Source organism: Elephas maximus, chromosome 7 (genome assembly GCF_024166365.1).
Source record: "Elephas maximus indicus isolate mEleMax1 chromosome 7, mEleMax1 primary haplotype, whole genome shotgun sequence".
In the NCBI taxonomy this organism is placed as follows: Eukaryota; Metazoa; Chordata; class Mammalia; order Proboscidea; family Elephantidae; genus Elephas; species Elephas maximus.
In genome coordinates, this window is record NC_064825.1 from 28,186,304 (window position 1) to 28,206,585 (window position 20,282).

The window sequence follows — 20,282 nt, forward strand, 5'->3', positions numbered from 1 at the left end:
TGGACTTTGTCAAATGCCTTTTCTGTATCAGTTGATAAGATCATGTGGTTTTTGTCTTTTGTTTTATTTATATGGTGGATTATATTAATGGTTTTTCTAATATTAAACCAACCTTGCATAAAAAAAATACCTGGTATAAATCCTACTTGGTCGTGGTGGATTATTTTTTTTGATATGTTGTTGTGTTCTATTGGCTAGAATTTTTTTGAGGATTTTTGCATCTACGTTCATGAGAGATATATGTCTGTAATTTTCTTTTTTTGTGGTGTCTTCACCTGGTTTTGGTGTCAGGGATATGGTGGCTTCATAGAATGAGTTAGGTAGTATTCCATCATTCTCTATGCTTTGAAATACCTTTAGTAGTAGTGGTGTTAACTCTTCTCTGAAAGTTTGGTAGAACTCTGCAGTGAAGCCGTGGCCAGGGCTTTTTTTTTTTGTTGGGAGTTTTTTGATTACCTTCTCAATATCTTTTTTTGTTATGGGTCTATTTAGTTGTTCTACTTCTGATTGTGTTAGTTTAGGTAGGTGGTGTTTTTCTATGAATTCATCCATTTCTTCTAGGTTTGCAAATTTGTTAGAGTACAATTTTTTGTAATAATCTGATATGATTCTTTTAATTTCAGTTGGGTCTATTGTGATATGGCCCATCTCGTTTCTTATTTGGGTTATTTGTTTCCTTTCCTGTATTTCTTTAGTCAGTCTGGCCAATGGTTTACCAATTTTGTTAATTTTTTCAGAGAACCAGCTTTTGGCTTTGTTAACTCTTTCAATTGTTTTTCTGTTCTCTAATTCATTTAGTTCAGCTCTAATTTTTATTATTTGTTTTCTTCTGGTGCTTGATGGATTCTTTTGTTGCTCGCTTTCTATTTGTTCAAGTTGTAGGGACAGTTCTCTGTATGTGTGCATTTATTGATATAAACTGACCTCTGAGTACTGCTTTTGCTGTGTCTCAGAGGTTTTGATAGGAAGTGTTTTCATTCTCGTTGCAGTCTATGAATATCTTTATTCCCTCCTTAATGTCTTCTATAACCCAGTCTTTTTTCAGCAGGGTATGTTCAGTTTCCAAGTATTTGATTTCTTTTCCCTGATTTTTCTGTTATTGATTTCCACTTTTATGGCCTTGTGGTCTGAGAAGATGCTTTGTAATATTTCAATGTTTTGGATTCTGCAAAGGTTTGTTTTATGACCTAATATGTGATCTATTCTAGAGACTGTTCCGTGTGCACTAGAAAAAAAGGGAAACTTTGCAGCTGTTGGGTCGAGTGTTTTGTATAAGTCTATGAGGTCAAGTTGGTTGATTGCAGCAATTAGGTCTTCCGTGTCTCTATTGAGCTTCTTACTGGAAGTCCTATCCTTCTCCAAAAGTGGTGTGTTGAGGTCTCCTACTATAATTGTGGAGGTGTCTGTCTCACTTTTCAGTTCTGTTAAAGTTTGTTTTATGTATCTTGCAGCCCTGTCATTGGGTGCATAAATATTTAACATGGTTATATCTTCCTGGTCATTTGTCCCTTTAATCATTATGTAGTGTCCTTCTTTATCCTTTGTGGTGGATTTAACTTTAAAGTCTATTTTGTCAGAAATTAATATTGCCACTCCTGCTCTTTTTTGATTGTTGTTTGCTTGATATATTTTTTTCCATCCTTTGCGTTTTAGTTTGTTTGTGTCTCTAAGTCTAAGGTGTGTGTCTTGTAGGCAGCATATAGACGGATTGTGTTTCTTTATCCAGTCTGAGATTCTCTGTTTCTTTATTGGTGCATTTAGTCCATTTACATTCAGTGTAATTATAGATAAGTATGTGTTTAGTGCTGTCATTTTGATTCCTTTATGTGTGTGTTGTTGACAATTTCATTTTTTCACTTACTTTTTTGTGCTGAGAAGTTTTTCTTTGTAAATTGTGTGTTCCTCATTAGTATAGTAGTCGAATTTATGTTTGCTGAGTCATTATGTTTTTCTTGGCTTTTGAGTTATGGAATTGTTAGACCTCTTTGTGGTTACCTTAATATTTACCCCTATTTCTCTAAGTAAAAACCTAACTTGTATTATCCTATATCACCTTGTTTTCCTCTCCATATGGCAGTTCTATGCCTCCTGTATTCAGTCCCTCTTTTTGATTATTGTGATCTTTTACATATTGACTTCAATGATTTCCTATTTTGAGCATTTTTTTCTTTTTAAAATTAATCTTAATTTGTTTTTGTGATTTCCCTATTTGAGTTGATATCAGGATGTTCTGTTCTGTGACCTTGTGTTGTGTTGGTATCTGATATTATTGATTTTCTGACCAAACAATTTCCTTTAGTACTTCTTCTAGCTTTGGTTTGGTTTTTGCAAATTCTCTAAGCTTGTGTTTATCTGTAAATGTTTTAATTTCACCTTCATATTTGAGAGAGAGTTTTGCTGGATATATGAGCCTTGGCTGGCAGTTTTGCTCCTTCAGTACTCTATATATGTCATCCGATTGCCTTCTTGAGTGCATGGTTTCTGCTGAGTAGTCTGAACTTATTCTTATTGATTCTCCTTTGTAGGAGACCTTTCTTTTATCCCTGGCTGCTTTTAAAATTTTCTGTTTATATTTGGTTTTGGCAAGTTTGATGATAACATGTCTTGGTGATTTTCTTTTTGGATCAATCTTAAATGGGGTTCGATGAGCATCTTGGATAGATATCCTTTTGTCTTTCATGATGTCAGGGAAGTTTTCTGCCAACAGATCTTCAACTATTCTCTCTGTACTTTCTGTTATCCCTCCGTGTTCTGGAATTCCAATCACACGCAAGTTATCCTTCTTGATAGAGTCCCACGTGATTCTTAGGGTTTCTTCATTTTTTTAAATTCTTTTATCTGATTTTTTTTCAGCTATATTGGTGTCAATTCCCTGGTCCTCCAGATCTCCCACTCTGCATTCTTATTGCTCGAGTCTGCTCCTCTGACTTCCTATTGCGTTGTCTAATTCTGTAATTTTATTGTTAATCTTTTGGATTTCTGAATGCTGTCTCTCTATGGATTCTTGCAACTTATTAATTTTTCTACTATGTTCTTGAATAATCTTTTTGATTTCTTCAACTGCTTTATCAGTGTGTTCCTTGGCTTTTTCTGTAGATTGCCTTATTTCATTTTTGAGGTCATCCCTGATGTCTTGAAGCATTCTTTAAATTAGTTTTTTATATTCTACATCTGGCAATTCCAGGATCGTATCTTCATTTGGGAAAGATTTTGATTCTTTAATTTGGGGAGTTGTAGATACAATCATGGTCTGCTTCTTTATGTGGTTTGATATCGACTACTGTCTCAGAGATATCTATAAGATATTGTAATGATTTATTTTATATTTGCTGACTGAGCCTTGTTTTGTTTTCTTTCAATATATGTAGATGGGCTACTAGATTGCGCTGTCTTAATTGTTGTAGCCTTTGAATCACTTATGTCCTGTTACCAGCTGGTTTGGGATGTTACCAGATATATAAGCCTAAGAAGCCATTCACTATTCTTGAGTAGAATCTGATTTTGGATCACCAAGTGTGTGGTGTAGACTGTTACCTATTCACTTAGAGGAGTAGTGGTGATAGTTGTGTGCACCAGATTCTAGTAGCAGCAGGGGGTCACATCCCGGTGGGGGCAGGATGCTGACAGGCTTCCCCCAAGTGCCAGTGAGGTAGGTGTGTCTCTATTCCTAAAGCACTTTGGTGGGTAGGCTCTGCAGCTGTGCCTTAGGCATCCAATGCATGTACCTGTACAGATTGGTAGATGTCACTATCCTCAGACCCCTGTGGCAGGAGGTTAGGTGGTTTGGGTGGTGCTTCATCCCTCAGTTCCCCATTGTGGGTCAGTGAGGTCTCTGCTTAATAGGTAGAGATATCAGACCTGGGAAACTTGTCTTTCCAGTAATCTGCTAAAACAATTACAGTCAGACCACTATCAGAATTCTCTTTGCATTATAATAGCCACCTTGTTCCCTGTAGGGATGAAAGCCCAAGACTGTGGATCTCATATGCTTGGCTGGAGGTGGTTCTGCATTTTTAGTCCAATTTTGGGAAGTCAGGGAAGGATTTTTGGTCCCTGGGTTTTTTGTAGCTGCTTCTCTCAGGCAGGAGAATGGGTTAGGAAAAGACAAAAAAACAAAAAAACTGCAGAGCACTTCACTCTCTGGCCCAGGAAATTCCAATGTTAATGCAGCCGTCTGGGAAGGGGAGGGTAGGGATCAGATAGATAGGAGAGAGTCCCCTACCCGACCCCAGTGCCGTCGCTGACCAGGAATATAGAAGTTACTTATCTTGCTTGGTGATGACTGTTTTATCTGAGATTCCCAAGGGGTGTATAGCCTGTGTGCGTCGGCTGGGTTGAGACTGTCCCCGAGGGTCAGGCCCGCGTCCTGTGCTTGTGCTGTCTCAGAAGCCGTGGTCAGTTCCTCCGCTCCCAGTGCAAAGCCCAGCAGCAAGGTTCCCCGGCTGGGACGCCACACTCCAGGCTCCAAAACCAGTCGCCGCCTCCCTGTGACTTCTCCTCCTGTCAGCTGCGTTGCTGTGCTGCCTGCGTGCACTGGCTGGGCTTCCCCCGTGGTCACTTCTGGGGGCTAGGGCTGCGTCCTGTGTTTGTGCCGTCTCAGGATGCCATGCTCAGCTCCCCTGCGCCCAATCCAAAGCCCAGCGCCAAGGTTTTCTGACTAGCACGCTGGCTCCAGGCTCCAAAAACAGTCACTGCTTCCTCGTGGTTGCTCGTTCTCTTGTTAGCCGCATCAGTGTGCAGGCTGCTTGTGCTGGCTGAGTTTCTGTCACTTAGGTCAACTGTTTAGATCTGTGTTTGATGGTCAGGGTTTGTATATTGTCATGTATGTGATCGATTCACTTGTTTTTCTGAGTCTTTGTTGCAAGAGAGATCTGAGGTAGCTTCTACCTAGTCAGCCATCTTGGCCCCGCCCTCCTCCATAGCACTTTTAATTTAAAAGACCTTCACTTCCCCATTGATTTGAGAAACCACCTTTATTATATACTAAATTTTCATCTGCAATTGGTCTATTTCTGAATTTTCTGTTCTGTGCCATTGGTTTGTCTATTAATGCAGTAATGAAATGTTTTAATTACAGAGGCTTTATCAAAAAAAAAAAAAAAACCCAAATCCGTTGCCATCAAGTCAATTCCAACTCATAGTGACCCTATAGGACAGAGTAGAATTGCCCCACAGAATTTCCAAGGATCGTTTGGTGGATTCAAACTGCTGACCTTTGAGTTAGCAGCCGTAGCTCTTAATCAGTACACCACCAGAGTTTCCATATATATATATATGTCTCTGTGTGTGTGTATGTATATATGTAGGCTATTAATTTCTGTATGTTAATTTTATAACTTGCTACTTTCCTAAAATTTCCTATCTTTTGCAGTAGTTTTTCTTTTTTTGAGATTTCAGATATATAATTATACTAGATGCAAAATAGTGAGAGTTTTGCTTTTCCCTTTACCATACCTATGGCACAAATTGCTTTCTCTTATCTAATTGCATTGGTTAATAGTTTTAGCACAATGTTAAACAGTAGTGGAGATAGTGAATATTCATGTCCTATCCGTAAATTAATAGGAAAGCCTCCACTGATTCTCCATTAAATAAGACGCTGGTGCTTGCCTGCATTCTAAAATAATTATTTACTTTTAAAAATAAATGAAGTTATAGCCATTAAAAAATGCAAATCAAAATCACAATATACCACTTCCCCACCACGATAGTTAAGATAAAAAAAAAGAAAACAACAAATGTTGGTGAGGTTGTAGACAAATTGGAATCCTCATCTATTGCTTGTGGGAATGAAAAATGCTATAGAAAATAATTTGGTAAAATGCTATGAAAAATAGTTTGGTGGTTCCTCAAAACGTTAAACACAGAACTATCCCAGCAATTTCGCTCCTAGGTATATGCCCAAGAGATCTGAAAGCAGGGACTCAAACAGACACATGTACACCAAATGTTAGCTCTATCACTATTAACAATAGTCAAAGGTGGGTATCTAAATGTCCACCAACAGATGAATGGATAAGCAAAATGTGATACATACATACAATGGTATACTACTGAGCCCAGAAGAGCTGGTTAGTTCTGATACAATGAAGTCCTGATATATGCTACAACATGGATGAGCCTCGCCCACATTATGCTGAGTGAAGTTAGTCACAAAAAGACAAATATTGTACGACTGCAAGGATATGAAATTTCTAGAATAGGCAGATGTATGCAAAGTTTATTAGTGGCCACCATGAGTGGGAGGGAGGTGGGAAGGGGGGCATTGTTTAGGAAGTATTGAGTATCTGTTAACGATGATGGGAAATTTGACAAAGAATATAGGTCATGGTTGTACAACATGATTGATTTAGTCAATGTCACTGAATCGTTCATATAAAAATGTTGAATTTGCAAATGTTGTGTTATATATTTTTTACCACGAACGTTTTTTAAACAATAATCCTGTGTTTTAGAAACAAAATAATGATACTTCCCTTAACAAAATAAATGCAGTCAGACCACGGTTATCCTTATAAATAGCAGCACCAACACTCACTCTGGCACAGATGTGCTTTTTTGAGTGAGAGAAAGGGAAAGTACTATCAACCGTGCTAGGACTTGCCCAGGGGAGGGAGCCTTACATGGGGCAAGCCTTCTAGGTTGTGGTAGGAAAAGGGTTTGAGAAGAGTGCCTGTAGAGTTTTGGGTATTGTTTTATCTCTACTGTATTTGGAAAACCATACTAGATTCTTTGAATACCAATTCTTTCCTTTAAAAAGTTCAAGTTAGCTTATTCGAGATGGTAAAATATTTGTGTCCACAAAAGCAGTTATGTTAATAGGATAAAAAAGCTTTTCCAGCCAGCAAAGCTGCCCTGACCTTCATGAAGTTTCAAAGTTGATGTGCTCTTGAAAAGCTTGCCTCTTTCTGCTTGCTTTGTCCTGTGCCTAATCTACAGTCAGAACAAGCGTTTCTCTGTAAAAGACTTCCTTCTCCTCATTTGCTTTTTATTTCCCACAGTTGGGGCCATTTGTGAGCTCCCGAACTAACAAACAAAGCAAAGTAACTCTCAAAGATGTTGTGCTCAAAATGGTAATTGAAAGGCCTAAAGAAGTACAATGGAATCAAAGCCGGAGAAACCTAAATGTAGGAAGTCTCTTCAGAGACATTTTCAATGCTGCCCACCACAAACACTTTGGGTTTTGCAGGCTCATCTAAGCTAAGTCTGGGTAGATGCCAAGACCTGCTTTACAAAGGCTTGTGGCATGAAGTGTCCATGGGGAGAGTTGTAGGGTAAAGGCCCTGTCTTTATTAGGCCGATTAAGTCATAAATCACTGAAACTCTATTCTGCCTCTGTTGCCATTTCAAAATCATATGGGAAAGATGTTATAGTTGTGATTTCAAGGATGGTGTTCCTTGTATTCTCTCTGAGCTTAAAAGTTTTTGAATCTGTAAGTACAAAAATCATGTCAGCTTGTACTTTTTTTTTATGGTTTAATAAATCTCTATCATTTCTTAGACTTTATTATCCCTCATTCGCTAATGGGGAAAATGAGGATCGGAAAAGTTAAGGGATGTGTCCAAAGTCACTATGGCAAGGCCAAACTCAAACCTGGGTTTTACAGAACCAATTCTGTATACATTCTGTTTTAGCATGTCCATGGGTATTTACATGATATAAATGTGAATTTATACATAATACATAAAAATGTGAACTATAAATATACATAACATATACATGAGCAAATATTACATGCCTTGCTATCCAGAAATCCTAATTTACAGAATAGATAACCGACTTGAGCACTTTCATTCCAGAAACATTAATCAGAGGGTTACTTTCAATAGAAAGCTCCATGCTGCCTTTAATATTGGAATCCATTTTTAAAAACTGACTTACTCATAAGTTGTCAAGCACAGCTCTATTACTTACATACAGTGAAATTTTATCATTATTAACTTTTTAATATTAAGTCTCATATTTTAAGAGTTGGCTTGCTGCCTTATTTTATCTATGTGCAACTTCATTTGTTCTAGCAATTTCCTAATCTAAATATCCAAGGAAAATCTGGGCCATGCCCTTTCTCATCTGCTAAGAGGGAGATGACACTAAAGGAGATGTGAGAAAACCCTTGATGAAGGATGTGTCCCTTGGGAATCCCTTAATCTAAGGAATAGAGCAGCTTTGACAAAAGTGATTCAATTCTCCCTAAATCTTCAAGGTAAAATCTGCTTTTTAAGGAAGCAGTCTAGTTAGGGACTCCCAAACACATGGTTTTTGAGACCAAGGCAGAACGGAATCCTCCAGGCTGCTGAGGGCAAGGCTAACCTCAGGAATGGAGTTCCCAGATCTCCCAGACTTAGGGCCTTCTTACATTCTGTACTTAACACTAGGGAATCAGTAAAGAAAAAGTATGTTTATTTGTCAGCAGATATCGTAGCTTTGAGGTGTAAGGATGCTGTGAGAGTTGGGAGAACAAGAGCAAAGGAAAGATGAAGGAAAGGTTTTCATGCAGACACAGAAATCCCTGAAGCTCTGATCTATGTATGTAACATTTGCGAAGCAAAACTCGCCGTGTTGTTTACGGCTGATTTGAAGCCTGTGTCATACTATGGGAAACGCTGCTATCCAAAGGGTTGGCAGTTCAAATCTGCCAGGCACTCCTTGGAAACTCTATGGGGCAGTTCTACTCTGTCCTATAGGGTCGCTATGAGTCGATATCAACTCGACGGCACTGGGTTTGGTGTTTTAGGTTCGGTCATACTATGTTTTATGATTCCAAATGAACAAATTAGAGAAAAGTTTCCAGCAGAAAACTGAACAGGTGTTTTGAGCTACAAAACATTTATTTAGTTATTTGGTGAAGGGCAGCTATTTGATGGTGGAATCACTCTGTTGTCCAGGGTCATGGACTAGAGCATGCTTTAGGGGTTTCTAAAAGAAAATTCAGAATGCCTTCCCCCCCCGCCCCCAAAAAAATCCACTTGTAAAAATGTCCTTGACACTGAGGGTACTGCCTAATTCAGAGAATTGCTCCTGTCACCACTGTCCGAGGAGCCCTCAAAAGTGTCAAGAGAGGCCCGGTTGGTGGAGGCTGGGGAAGTGTTGGGCCCTAACATAGCCCAATTGACAGTGTGATAGTTTTCTGATGATAATGGCGATGACACACAAGTTTGTACCTTTGGAAACCATTCGTTCCCACTTCTTGAGAAGGTCATGGCCTGGAGACAGAAAGTGATATGGATGCTTTTGACGACAAAATCTCTTGATACCTTTTATGAACCTACTTAGACCAGCCTTGCCAAGAGGACCCTCCAAACTCATCCTGAGCCTCTAACTTCTTCCCAGTTGCTTGGGAGAGACTAACTGCACATTTGTCTGAAATAAAATCAATGAAAACGGGACTTGTACCATGTGTACATTTAAAGTCTTATATGCTCTCTTATTAAGTAAAAATGAGTGGGTGTGCATTGGTCATCTGGATTTACAACTCCGAATCATGATATCCTCAGGCTCCTAGCACGTAGGGTGAGCTTGAGAAATATTTGTGGAATAAATGCTGTTGAATGGTTTCTCACCTGGCCCTAATGAAATTCTAAAATAACAATTTCATTGATAATTTTTTTTTTTCTTAACATGAAGCTGTTGTGTGTCTTGGAGGTACAGCATACCTGCCATATAGATCCTGTTGAATATGATCTACTATTCATTCATTCTGAAAATATTTAAGGAGTATCTATATATAAAACATTCTGAGCACACTGAATTACCATTTAATTCAACTGTTTAAAAGCCTAGAAGAAATTTATGGCAATGAATATAGTCCCACAATTTATTTGTATTTTACCCAAATACGTCTTGTGTTTTAAAAGTGGTGCTAAAATGTAGTGGCTGGATATATCACAACATGGCTTATTAAAAAAAATTTTCATAGTGATTTTGTACTAAATATTTAGCAATACTGCAGGTGGGTTATTTTGCATTAGTCTTTGGAATAAGATTCTAGATCGTGTGATTCTCATAGGATTTCAACCATGTGTCTGTGTTTTTGTCTTGAAAATATCCTGAAGCAGTTATAGTTTTAGTAGAATTTATTGTCCCAACTGGGGTAAGTTTGAGAGTGAATGGGGTATTATTATTATGCCAGTACAACAGTTATACATGGGACTCTCTCAGGCAAACAGAGTCATATGGCCATCCTAATTACAGGGGAAAGGACACTGGATGGAGGACAAGGAGTTGTTACACAATGGCTGCCTCATCATGTGTAAATCACTTCCCCTTCTGGGCTTCAGTTTATTCGAATGAAAAATAAAAGGGTTGTACTAAAGTGAACCTTATTTCCTTCAAAGTCTATGTTCTATGATTACAAACAGACTCAGAAGAAAGATTTTCATCAGAGTTTTGGAACAGCTTCCAACTAAAAGGCAGCTGACTAGACAAGCACATGAAATACTCGTCCTCCCTTTCTTTCATTTTTTTGAACTAAATAGATAGTTGTCGTCAAGTCAACTTTGACTCATGGTGACCTTATGTACAACAGAATGAAACATTGCCTGGTCTTGAGTCATTCTCATGATCACCAGCATATTCCCGTCCATCTTTGTGGTTATTGTTCCAATCCAGCTTGCTGAGAGACTCCGTCCTGTTCCCTAGCCCTCAAACATGATGTCCTCCTCCAGCGATTGATCCCTCCTGATGACTTGTCCAAAGCAAGTGAGTCAGACAATGTTCTGTTGTGATTCATAAGGTTTTCACTGACTAATTTTTGCAAGTAGATTGCCAGGTCTTTCTTCCTAGTCTGTCTTAGTCTGGAAGCTCTACTGAAACCTGTTCACAATGGGTGATCCTGCTGGTATTTGAAATACCAGTGGGAAAGCTTCCAGTTTCACAGCAACACACAAGACACCACAATACCACAAACTGACAGGCAGCTGGTGGAACTTATATCAGATTTTATATAAATCAGCACTTGCTTAGTTCAGGGTTCATGAAAAGTTCATCTTTACTACCTGAAGAATTGTGTTGAGAAGGGTTCTGAGGTCACACATGGGCTCAGCAGGAAAAAGGACTTTGGGTCATAGGACGGGGAGGGAGAAGCGAGGAGGAGGAAGGAGTGATGGCAGATGCCCGTGTGCCTGCTCTCTGCCACAACTGGCCAAGCATCTGGTGCTAAAAAATAAACCAAAAAATCTTCTCCCACTTAGGGAAAATCTGCCCTGTAGTGATATCTGACTTTTGTTAGTCTCGTTTAAGAAGATAATGTGAAAAGCCAAGAGATTTTCCTCTCCTCCTTGATCTCAATGTCTTTCCTTATGAACTCTAGTAGCAGAGAATTAGCAGAGGTCCTCAACCTTTGACTGCACGTTAGAATCACACAGAATCTCTGGGGGTGGGACCCAGGCATCGGTGTTTTTAATTGCCTCGTTCCCAGGGATTCTCCTGGACAGCCAGGATAAAGACCCACTGGCATAGAGTCTAGAACGGGAAATGGAGCCAGGATACCTAGATCCCAATCCTTGCTCTTCATTAATCGGATGTGTGACCTTGGATATATTATTTAGCTCATCTGAGTCTAAAATGAATTTGGACTCTCAGGTATTCTCTAGCTCTAACTTTCTAGGAGAAGCCCTGGTGGCACAGAGGTTAAAGCGCTTGACTGTCTTTCCCTTGGCAGTTTGGAACCCACCAGCAGCTCCATGGGAGAAAGATGTTGCAGTCTGCTTCTGTAAAGATTAAAAAAAAACGCCTAAGAAACCCTATGGAGCAGTTCTACTCTCTCCTGTGGGGTCACTAAGAGGCAGAATTGAGTCAACGGTAATGCTTTTTTTGGTTTTGTTTTTTAACTTTCTATTCATGACTGAAAAACGAGGAGGTAAAGAATATCACGGTGCATTAACTCAGATGATACAGAAATCCTCCTTTGCGTAAATCCATGAAAAGCTGGCTGGTTGTCAAAGGGATAAATATACAGTAAATGATCAGAAAACAAAGATATTTTGTTCTTCCACGTACAAGCGCTCACAATTTCTTGAAAGAGGTGGCTAAGTTATACAATAGCATTGGTAGAACTTTTTCGTAGGTTGTTGTCTTAGATTATTTTTTTAAACACTAGATATTCATAGACTTAATTTACTACTTGAATACTTTTTTTTATTGTAGTGAAAATATACACAACAAAACATATATACCAATTTAACAGTTTCCCAATACATTTTTTAATTGCTTGTACCCTGGACTTTAGCAAGCCTTTCAGCGTTGCCACTATTCAGCGATTTAATAGCCTACCTGAGTGACAGCAACATTTGTCCCATCGGTGACTTCCACACTCATATTATAGAAGGACCTCTGTTCAGCGTCCAAAGGTTTTGCAATGACAATTGTCCCGACACCCTTCTCTGCGTCAAAAGAGCTGTCAAAATTCCCCCCTGATGATTTCACAAAAACAACGTGAAATTAGCATAGCTGAGAAGTTATTACCTGCATCGAAACATATGTCTTTAAAGGGAGCTCTTATACAGAAATATTTTTTTGACAGGCATCCCTATGGCTCAATTTTGTACTTCTTAAATGGGACTGCTTTATTTCTAACTTAATTCATATTTCAAGACACAGCCTCTACAATGCATAACAAATGTCACACAAAAAGAATGTATTGCAAAGAAAAACCTTAGCAGTAATGTTAGAGTAGTGAAGCATAAACTGACTCCATCAAATATTTAGAAAGCTAAAGACCCTTCAATCCCTGGTGACTTCTGTGCTACCAATTTGTACACCCTTTTGTTTTTCCAAAGTAGATTACTTTATAAATAAATAAATAGTCCAATTAGTGTTAACTAAGATGAGTAGTCTCTCTTCAATCAGTTCTAGGATTGATGGTAAACATTTGGTTTGTAGAGTTCAGATTCCCTCAATTATGTCAGAAATAAAATTTTAAATGCTTTCAAAGGTAAGAAAAAGACAAAAGTGGAATTTCATACTAAAAACTCCATCTGAAAATGGAAGCATTTATAGAAATACATATATGAATTATTTTTCTGCTAAAAAAGATAATGTGAATTATCTTTCTCCTAAACAAGTAGGTTTATGGGAGATATACAAAATGAAATCTGGAAAGAAGTAAAGAAAAACATCAGCTTATGTAACAACAACTTATTAAACAATTTATATAAAAGTTTAGGAAATTTTACTTTTTTCCCCTTGGCCAGGTAGGATTCATAGTCTGTGGATGGTATGCTTACGATAACTATGGCATTGTTGAGATCACTGCTGGTTCTCTCCATCTCTGTGAACCAAAGTGTGGTTTACGGTTATTCCAAAGTGCAAGATTTTTGTTTTTTAAGGGATAGAGAATATAATGGCATAAATACTAAAAGGATTTTAATTCAATATATGTTCACAAGCTCTATTTGTTTTAATCTAAAATTTCATGGTGTCAATTATTTTTGTTCTTGGACAGTAATTTCATTTAATTACACGTAGACCAGTGCATTCATCGAATTTCATATTTTATAAATGAAACCCTGGCTTCTCTTACGTTTGACATTCCTTGTATTTCATTTTGCCGATCAATGAACAATACATTTCTATGATATTACAATTATAAATGGCCAGATGAGTTAAGTGAAAGGAGACTTTTACCCGAAATACTAGAATTTGATGTATAGTGAGACAAATAATATGGCTCACTTAAAAAAAAAAACCAAAAACCTGGGCATATATATTTCAAATACTTATTGCTTGCAGCTGTCATATACGCTTAAGATTATTTAATTACTAGAGAGAACATAATTGTTCTTGACATTTAATTAAAGTTGTGGAGATATGGGGATACCAGAGAATTGCTTGGAGATTGTATGCTTTTTCAAAAATTTCATCTAAATAGAAACTCATCTTCCAGTTAATATCTTTAACTGATTTACTGAGGAGCACCAAGTATTAACTCCAAAAAAACTTTTTGAAGGATAGCATAAGGAGAAAGGAGAGGAGATCTAGGCTGAGAAAGGAAGCCAGCCCCCTTAGGTCACCATTTCTTTTTCAAAGGAAATGCTTCATGCTGATAACCCCATGAAATAAAATGTAAGGCTGGTTCTAGTGTCTCAAATAACCATCCTAACAGGCAAAGAAAAATCATTTGCGATCAACTGGTACATTCTGAAGAAACTTTTCCATAGAAACTTCCAGAGACAGAACACAGTGTTCCTTCCTAAGATCTGTGTAGACGAAAGGACGATTCTGCAAATGCTCAGCCTGCTTCTAGTGGGTATGAAAACCCAGTTTAAAATATATTTTAAATTACCTTTAGGGTGCTTCTTAACTTACATGTTTACTTCCTTATATCCGAGGACCCTTATTTTTAGGGGTGTGCGGGGTGGGGAAAGGGTCATCCTTCAAAGTTATTTTAGAAAGTGAAAATTTGTAGGTATAATGCCAACTAGAAACCATGCCAATTATGGAACTAGACTTTGCTCCAGGTGAAACATTAATGAAAATGATGTTTACATGACATTATAGTTCAGAATATACAGGCAAAGGTTTCCAGTTTAAGTTATTATTTGAATGCGGCAATCCTATATGTTCTCCTTCAGGGCCCTATACAGAACTATATATTATTTTATGTGTTCAGTGGCATAAAATTTGCATATTTTACATATAGCATACAGACTGTGCACTTTCCTTTTGGTCATCTTTTAAAGCAAATATCACTTTTGGTTACTTTTATGGTTGCCATTCTGGACAGTTCTCTTCCTGTATTTGTGTGTGTGTACGTTTCTCCCTTATTTGTTTTACTGTTTCAAATACTCTAGACTAGAAACTTCTAAAGCGGTGGAGGGTATCTACAAATAGAAAAGCAGACCAAAAAGTACCTCAGAGAGCCTGCAAGAACCTCTCAGTCTAGTAGTCTAGTTAGCAGTCTCTGACACTCATTTCCAGAGCACTTGTGTTCCTAGTTAAACCAAGATTTCATAACAAGGTTCCTAAAATGAATTTCTGACAAGGGACACAGACTCTAGACCAGCAGTTCACCATCAACCCTGACGTGCCGTAATCACCTACCACTTAAGCATCCCATTTCATAAACGACTCCATCTCTCTCCCCCAGGTCTCATCTTTCAGGTTCCATTTTAGCCTAAAAGGTGATTTCATTTTCAGAGGAGACCATGTTCAATTGGTCGGGGGAGAGAATTACCAAATCCAAGGAGTCCATTTGCACTAGCAGCATTCTGTTTAAACAAGGTGTGCTTCCTCAGAGCCAGTAACAGAACATGCAAAGCCAGAGTGTGTTTGGTGCAGCAGCATTAGGCTAAACAAAAGGTGAGGAGGAGGGAGGACACTGCCGAGCTGGTCTGAGTCTCAACAAAGTGGGGGGGTGGAAGAGTCACGGCCTGAGCGTTGCTGCAGGGGTATGTGGCAGAGATGGTTAAAGCGAGGTTGTGAACAGCCCACATAACAGATAACTCACGTCTGGGACACATCTCTGACCATTTTCGGTCAAGACGGGTGTAAAAAAGTAAACAAAGAGCAGAAGAGGCACGTTGGATTTTTATTGGGTTCTAAAGTTAAACGAAGCAAGTAGGGATGTCCTAAAAAGCTCCAAAAATGGGACTTGAATGAAATTACTTTTAGCCAGAAGCTACTTCTTTAATGCTGTGGGCAGCAGGGCACTGGGCCGTGGTGTAGTCAAATTTTTCTTTAAATAAGCTTTCGAAGCATCACCATCTCTCATAAAGAGATCCAATGGTGAAAATTACATAGCTTCTCCTTTAGGGAAGCTTCCAGGTCCCTCCTCTAGCATCTCATTCCGTTCCACTCTGTGTGTAATTTTAAAAAATATCAACCAAAATCTAGTAGTCACCAAGGGGAAAGTGTTATGTGAGAAGTTTTGAAAACACTGAGCTGCTGAATCTCAATGAATTAAGGGAGTTGTACGCAAGCTGTTCATTCAAGTTCAGCATGTATGCTGAACTTAAGAAAAATGTTAACACCAGCTATGGCTTGATCATGAATAATTTTCTGCCTTGGGGTGAAGCAAGCACGGTATGGGGCTGAAAAGGATATTTATATCAAAGGCAGGAGAGACCGGGTGGAGATCAGAAACAGTGGTAGGATGAAAAATCCCTTCCAAATTCGGTTTAAAATTAATCTTTTTAAAGCAATGCATCTATGAATTGTTGTTTAAACTTTATTATGTTCCTAAAGTCTCTCTAGATGTGCTCCCATGTGCTATACTGTTGTTACGGAGATAAGAGAGGCATGTCTGTGACCAACTTAGAGACTGAATATAGAACAGGAGAAATAAAGTATTTAATGTCAACTGAACAATTTTGAGCAAGAGTCATTCTGATGGAGGAATAGCTGTATTAGAAATGGTACATGGATGAGCATGGCTTCTGTCGGAAAGTGCAGGAAAGAGTTTTGTGATAAAGAGATATGGCCACCTGGTTACACATGACCCAGAGATGCCCAAGCTCTGGTCAGAGAACATGGCCACTGCTAGTGCTATCAAAGAGTTTAACTGTATTCAAATCATGGTGTCCATGAAGAATATCGAATGTACGGTGGACTGCCAGGAGAACAAACAAATCAGTCTTAGAAGAACTACAACCAGAATGCTCCTCAGAAGCAAGAATGGTGAGACTTCTTGCTACTTTGGACACATCATCAGGAAAGACCAGTCATTAGAAAAGGACATCATGGTTGGTAAAGTAGAGGGTCAAGGAAAATGAGGGAAACCCTCAATAAGATGGATTGACACAATAGCCAAAATAATGATCTCTAGTATACCAATGATCGTGAAGATGGCACAGGGCTGGGCAACATTCTGTTCTGTTATGCATAAGGTTGCCATGAGTTAGAACGGGCTCGACAGCAACTAACAACAATAATAACACTTCTCTCAACCCTAAACAAAGGATGGCTCTGTTGGGGACAAAGTTCAAGAAGGACAGACATGAGCTGATGAGACACAGCAGCCAAGAGCCTAAGGATCTGCAGGAATCTATGACAAACTCAGGGCCAAAGTGTCCTTCATGTATCTATAACACAGAAAGTATTCAGGTAGAGTTGGATCTATGTGCTAGCACTCAACACCAGAGAATTATTTTCAAAGAATAGCCTTTCTTCTCTTTATGTCATTCTGCAAATAAATAAAGACGCTTTAAGTGCTTACTACCAAAACGAAAACTGTATGTATTTCTAGTCTAAATCAGGTGAAAAGCAAAAAATGGGTGGCAGCATCCGTTGTCAAACTGTGAGTAAAAAGGAATTATTTCGAGTGTGTAATGATGGTAGCTTTTACAATACAAATATTTGCCATCACAAGAAAGATACAGGGACTGAATTGTGAACCAGATTGCTTGCACGCCAGAGAGTATGTAAATCAAGGAGCTGCTGACTTGCAATCATGGTCTCCTGAGAAGTGTGAAGATATGTGATAAAGCCACAAAGGATTCTGGGTTATTTTTGTTCCCTTCATTTTCCTTCCCTTTTAACACAAAGAAGGAACATGCTGTGCGTTGGGCTGTTTAAACACAGAACAGCTGAACTTTATTATGTTTCCTTTTAATTACAGCTTTCTTAACTGGGTTACAAGTAGGACTTCTGCTTTTGGAAGCTGAGGAGAGTCTAGCTACTTAACATCGTAAGCAGTGGTCTCTTTGGAGGCACATGTAAGTGTCTGGCGGGTCCTTGGTGCAAGGGCCCAGGCTTGGGAACCTTGGGAACAAAATCTTGCTCACCACATAGGTTTTGTGAATTCAAAAGAAATGCACTTAAAGCAAGAATTTGGTGCAAAGACAAAACTTTCAGGAAGGAAAGCATGCTGAAACCCTACTTCTGTTTACTTAATGAGGATTCATTAGTCACAGCATTTGTAAGCTGTAAGTGCTAGGCCAGGATGCTGTGGTCTCTGTACCTGTGATTATCTGGATAGGCGTCTGAAGGTACTAAGCCTCAAATGGAATCAAATCTTGACTCTGCTTAGAAGATTCATAACAGCATCTACCAAGGCAAGACCTATAAGTAAATCTGAGACCTCATTTCAGTTCCATGCTGAAATTTTATGCACCGTGTCTATTCTTGGAGCCCTGGTGATGCAGTGGTTAAGAGTTCGTCTTCTAACCAACAGGTCAGCAGTTTGAATCCACCAGCTGCTTCTTGGAAACTTATGGGGCAGTTCTAGTCTGTCCTATAGGGTCACTATGAGTTAGACTCGACTATGAGTTTATTTATTTTTTTATGTCGATTCTTGGCATTCAACTACAGTCCACGAATAAGTTTCCTAAGTCTTAAGCTACTGATTATTCCCTCTCTTTCCTCTTTGTTAGTTTGGCCAAGGCAGATGGTTAGTTACAGAGCAAGGGGGGAAGAGATGAGGGTTTCAATGGCCAAAGATAAATAAGGAAGAAATCTTGAAAGCGAGAACAAAACATCTGAATATGATAAAGAAAACAATAGGTATTTAGAGAAGGGGAAGGATGTTGTCAGCAAAGTGAAAAAAAAAAATGACTCTGATAGATTAGAAAGGATTTTCAATAGGGAGATTTGGTGGAAGGGGAACCATATTGATACTGAAAGCTATCAGCATCTGGGGAAAAGATTTATTTCTGCGGTGAAAGAAAGAGTTGGAATTTCAAGATGCTGTTGGCTGGATGTGGGGATGGAAAGAAAATCATGTTTTGTTTGGGCATCTGGCCCAGTAAGTTGAATTTGTAAGAGAAGCTCAGTGAGACTTTACCAGATCTACAGTGAAATCTCTGTGACGGCAAAGTCTAGACCACAGGCACAGCCCTGTAGGTCTTCATTAAGACAACTACTCAGTGCACTGAAACTGAGGGTATTCTATAGGAAGAGTGTAACATTTAGAAGAACAAAGAGGGAGAAACGTGAAAGTAGATGCCATGTTCTCGGGAATAATTTCTGGATCTATATTTGGAGCAGCCTAAAGGGACTCCTTCCAAGGAGGTTCCTATCTGTAAAATGCCCCTCTCTTCTTGGACTAGTGATGTTCTCATTTTGTCAAAGGTGCTGTAGTTACTATGGCTGAGAATACAGTGGAAAGCCACCCTGACTCTCGATAGGTTTCAAGAGGAATCAGTCGGGTTAATCGATTGGCTGCCTGTGGCACCTCCTTTGGTCAGCACTGTTTATTCCATTTGCCCTGGGTGGGCAGCAACAGAAGCACCGGCAGGAGGAAGGAGGAGAGAACATGGGTCTTGACCATGTTAAGAATGGTGACAAGAGAAATGCAAATAAAAAAATACAATAACACTAATAATGCTGCCATGAAAAATATGCAGGTGAGGTTCCATGCAGCACTAGTAGGCATGCTTGCCTACGCACAATCACTCGGACACATGCAGCAATGCTAAAAAAAAAAAAGAATGCTAAAGAGTTGCAAAATGGACCTAGATAATGAGGGTCAGGAGGCTGGTAGATTGAGCATCAGAGAAATGAGAGCTTGTACAATCTTTAAAGTGGAGTACCACAGAGGGCATTCTGGGGTCGAGGCGGTAGATGAGAGACATGCCGCAGGTTAGGAGGTTACAGGCATGGTGCCAGGGAAAGAAGCAGCACTGTCAGGAGGTAGAGGTGCTTACAAACTGGAGTGCCAGGGGAGGAAGAAATAAACCAGTGGCTGATGAGAGAGGAACGATTTCTCCCACAGCCCAAGGGCCACACAACAGTTGCCTTGTTGCCTGTTGGGTTTCCACTGCACTCTTGTTTGGGGTATTTAAAAGAAATCAATATTGCCCATGTCCCTGGAGGCCCAGCACTGGGGACACATGTTGAAACTGAAATGCATCTTCCGTGACTCTGATTGGGGGTGGTAATGAAGGAACTGTCAAAGAACGTACAGACAACCAGGTTATGAACATGTGCATCTTTTGTTTCACCAAGAAAGAAGCTGCAGATGACAATATCTTCATGAGCTGAAAATTATTGAGAAGATAAAGAAGCGGAGACATCTTTCATGGATCAGAAGAGCTTCAATTTCAAATATGCTAAGTGGAGATGAAGAAGGAGTTGAAAGCTTGGAATGAGGATGGCCATGTATAAGAACGGTATGATTAATGCCGATTAAGTAAAATAAAGACGTTCTACTGCCTTTCGGGAAAATGAAATATGTAGCAAACAAGCCCTTTCATTCTGGGAGTTCAGAGGACCCTCTACCACGGTTGGACTGAGGACCACAAGGCATTCTTTTTCTGTGTCTCATTAAAACAGATGTGGAACATTCTAAATGCTTTCCCCAGACTCTGCTGTTCCTGGGAGGAGAGGCAGGTTCCGGCCCATCCTA

At 39.1% G+C, this 20,282-nt stretch overlaps 1 protein-coding gene across 6 annotated transcripts in view; it reads right to left on the reverse strand.

Annotated features, from left to right (window-relative positions):
* The window catches only part of FAT3 (FAT atypical cadherin 3), a 793,468-nt gene that overhangs the window by 132,983 nt on the left and 640,203 nt on the right, over window positions 1–20,282 (reverse strand). For all 6 annotated transcript variants that reach the window (XM_049889556.1, XM_049889551.1, XM_049889553.1 and 3 more), the window contains exon 7: window positions 12,272–12,411. In XM_049889556.1, the coding sequence (XP_049745513.1) occupies window positions 12,272–12,411 (140 nt within the window). The remainder of the gene's footprint in view (window positions 1–12,271; window positions 12,412–20,282) is intronic.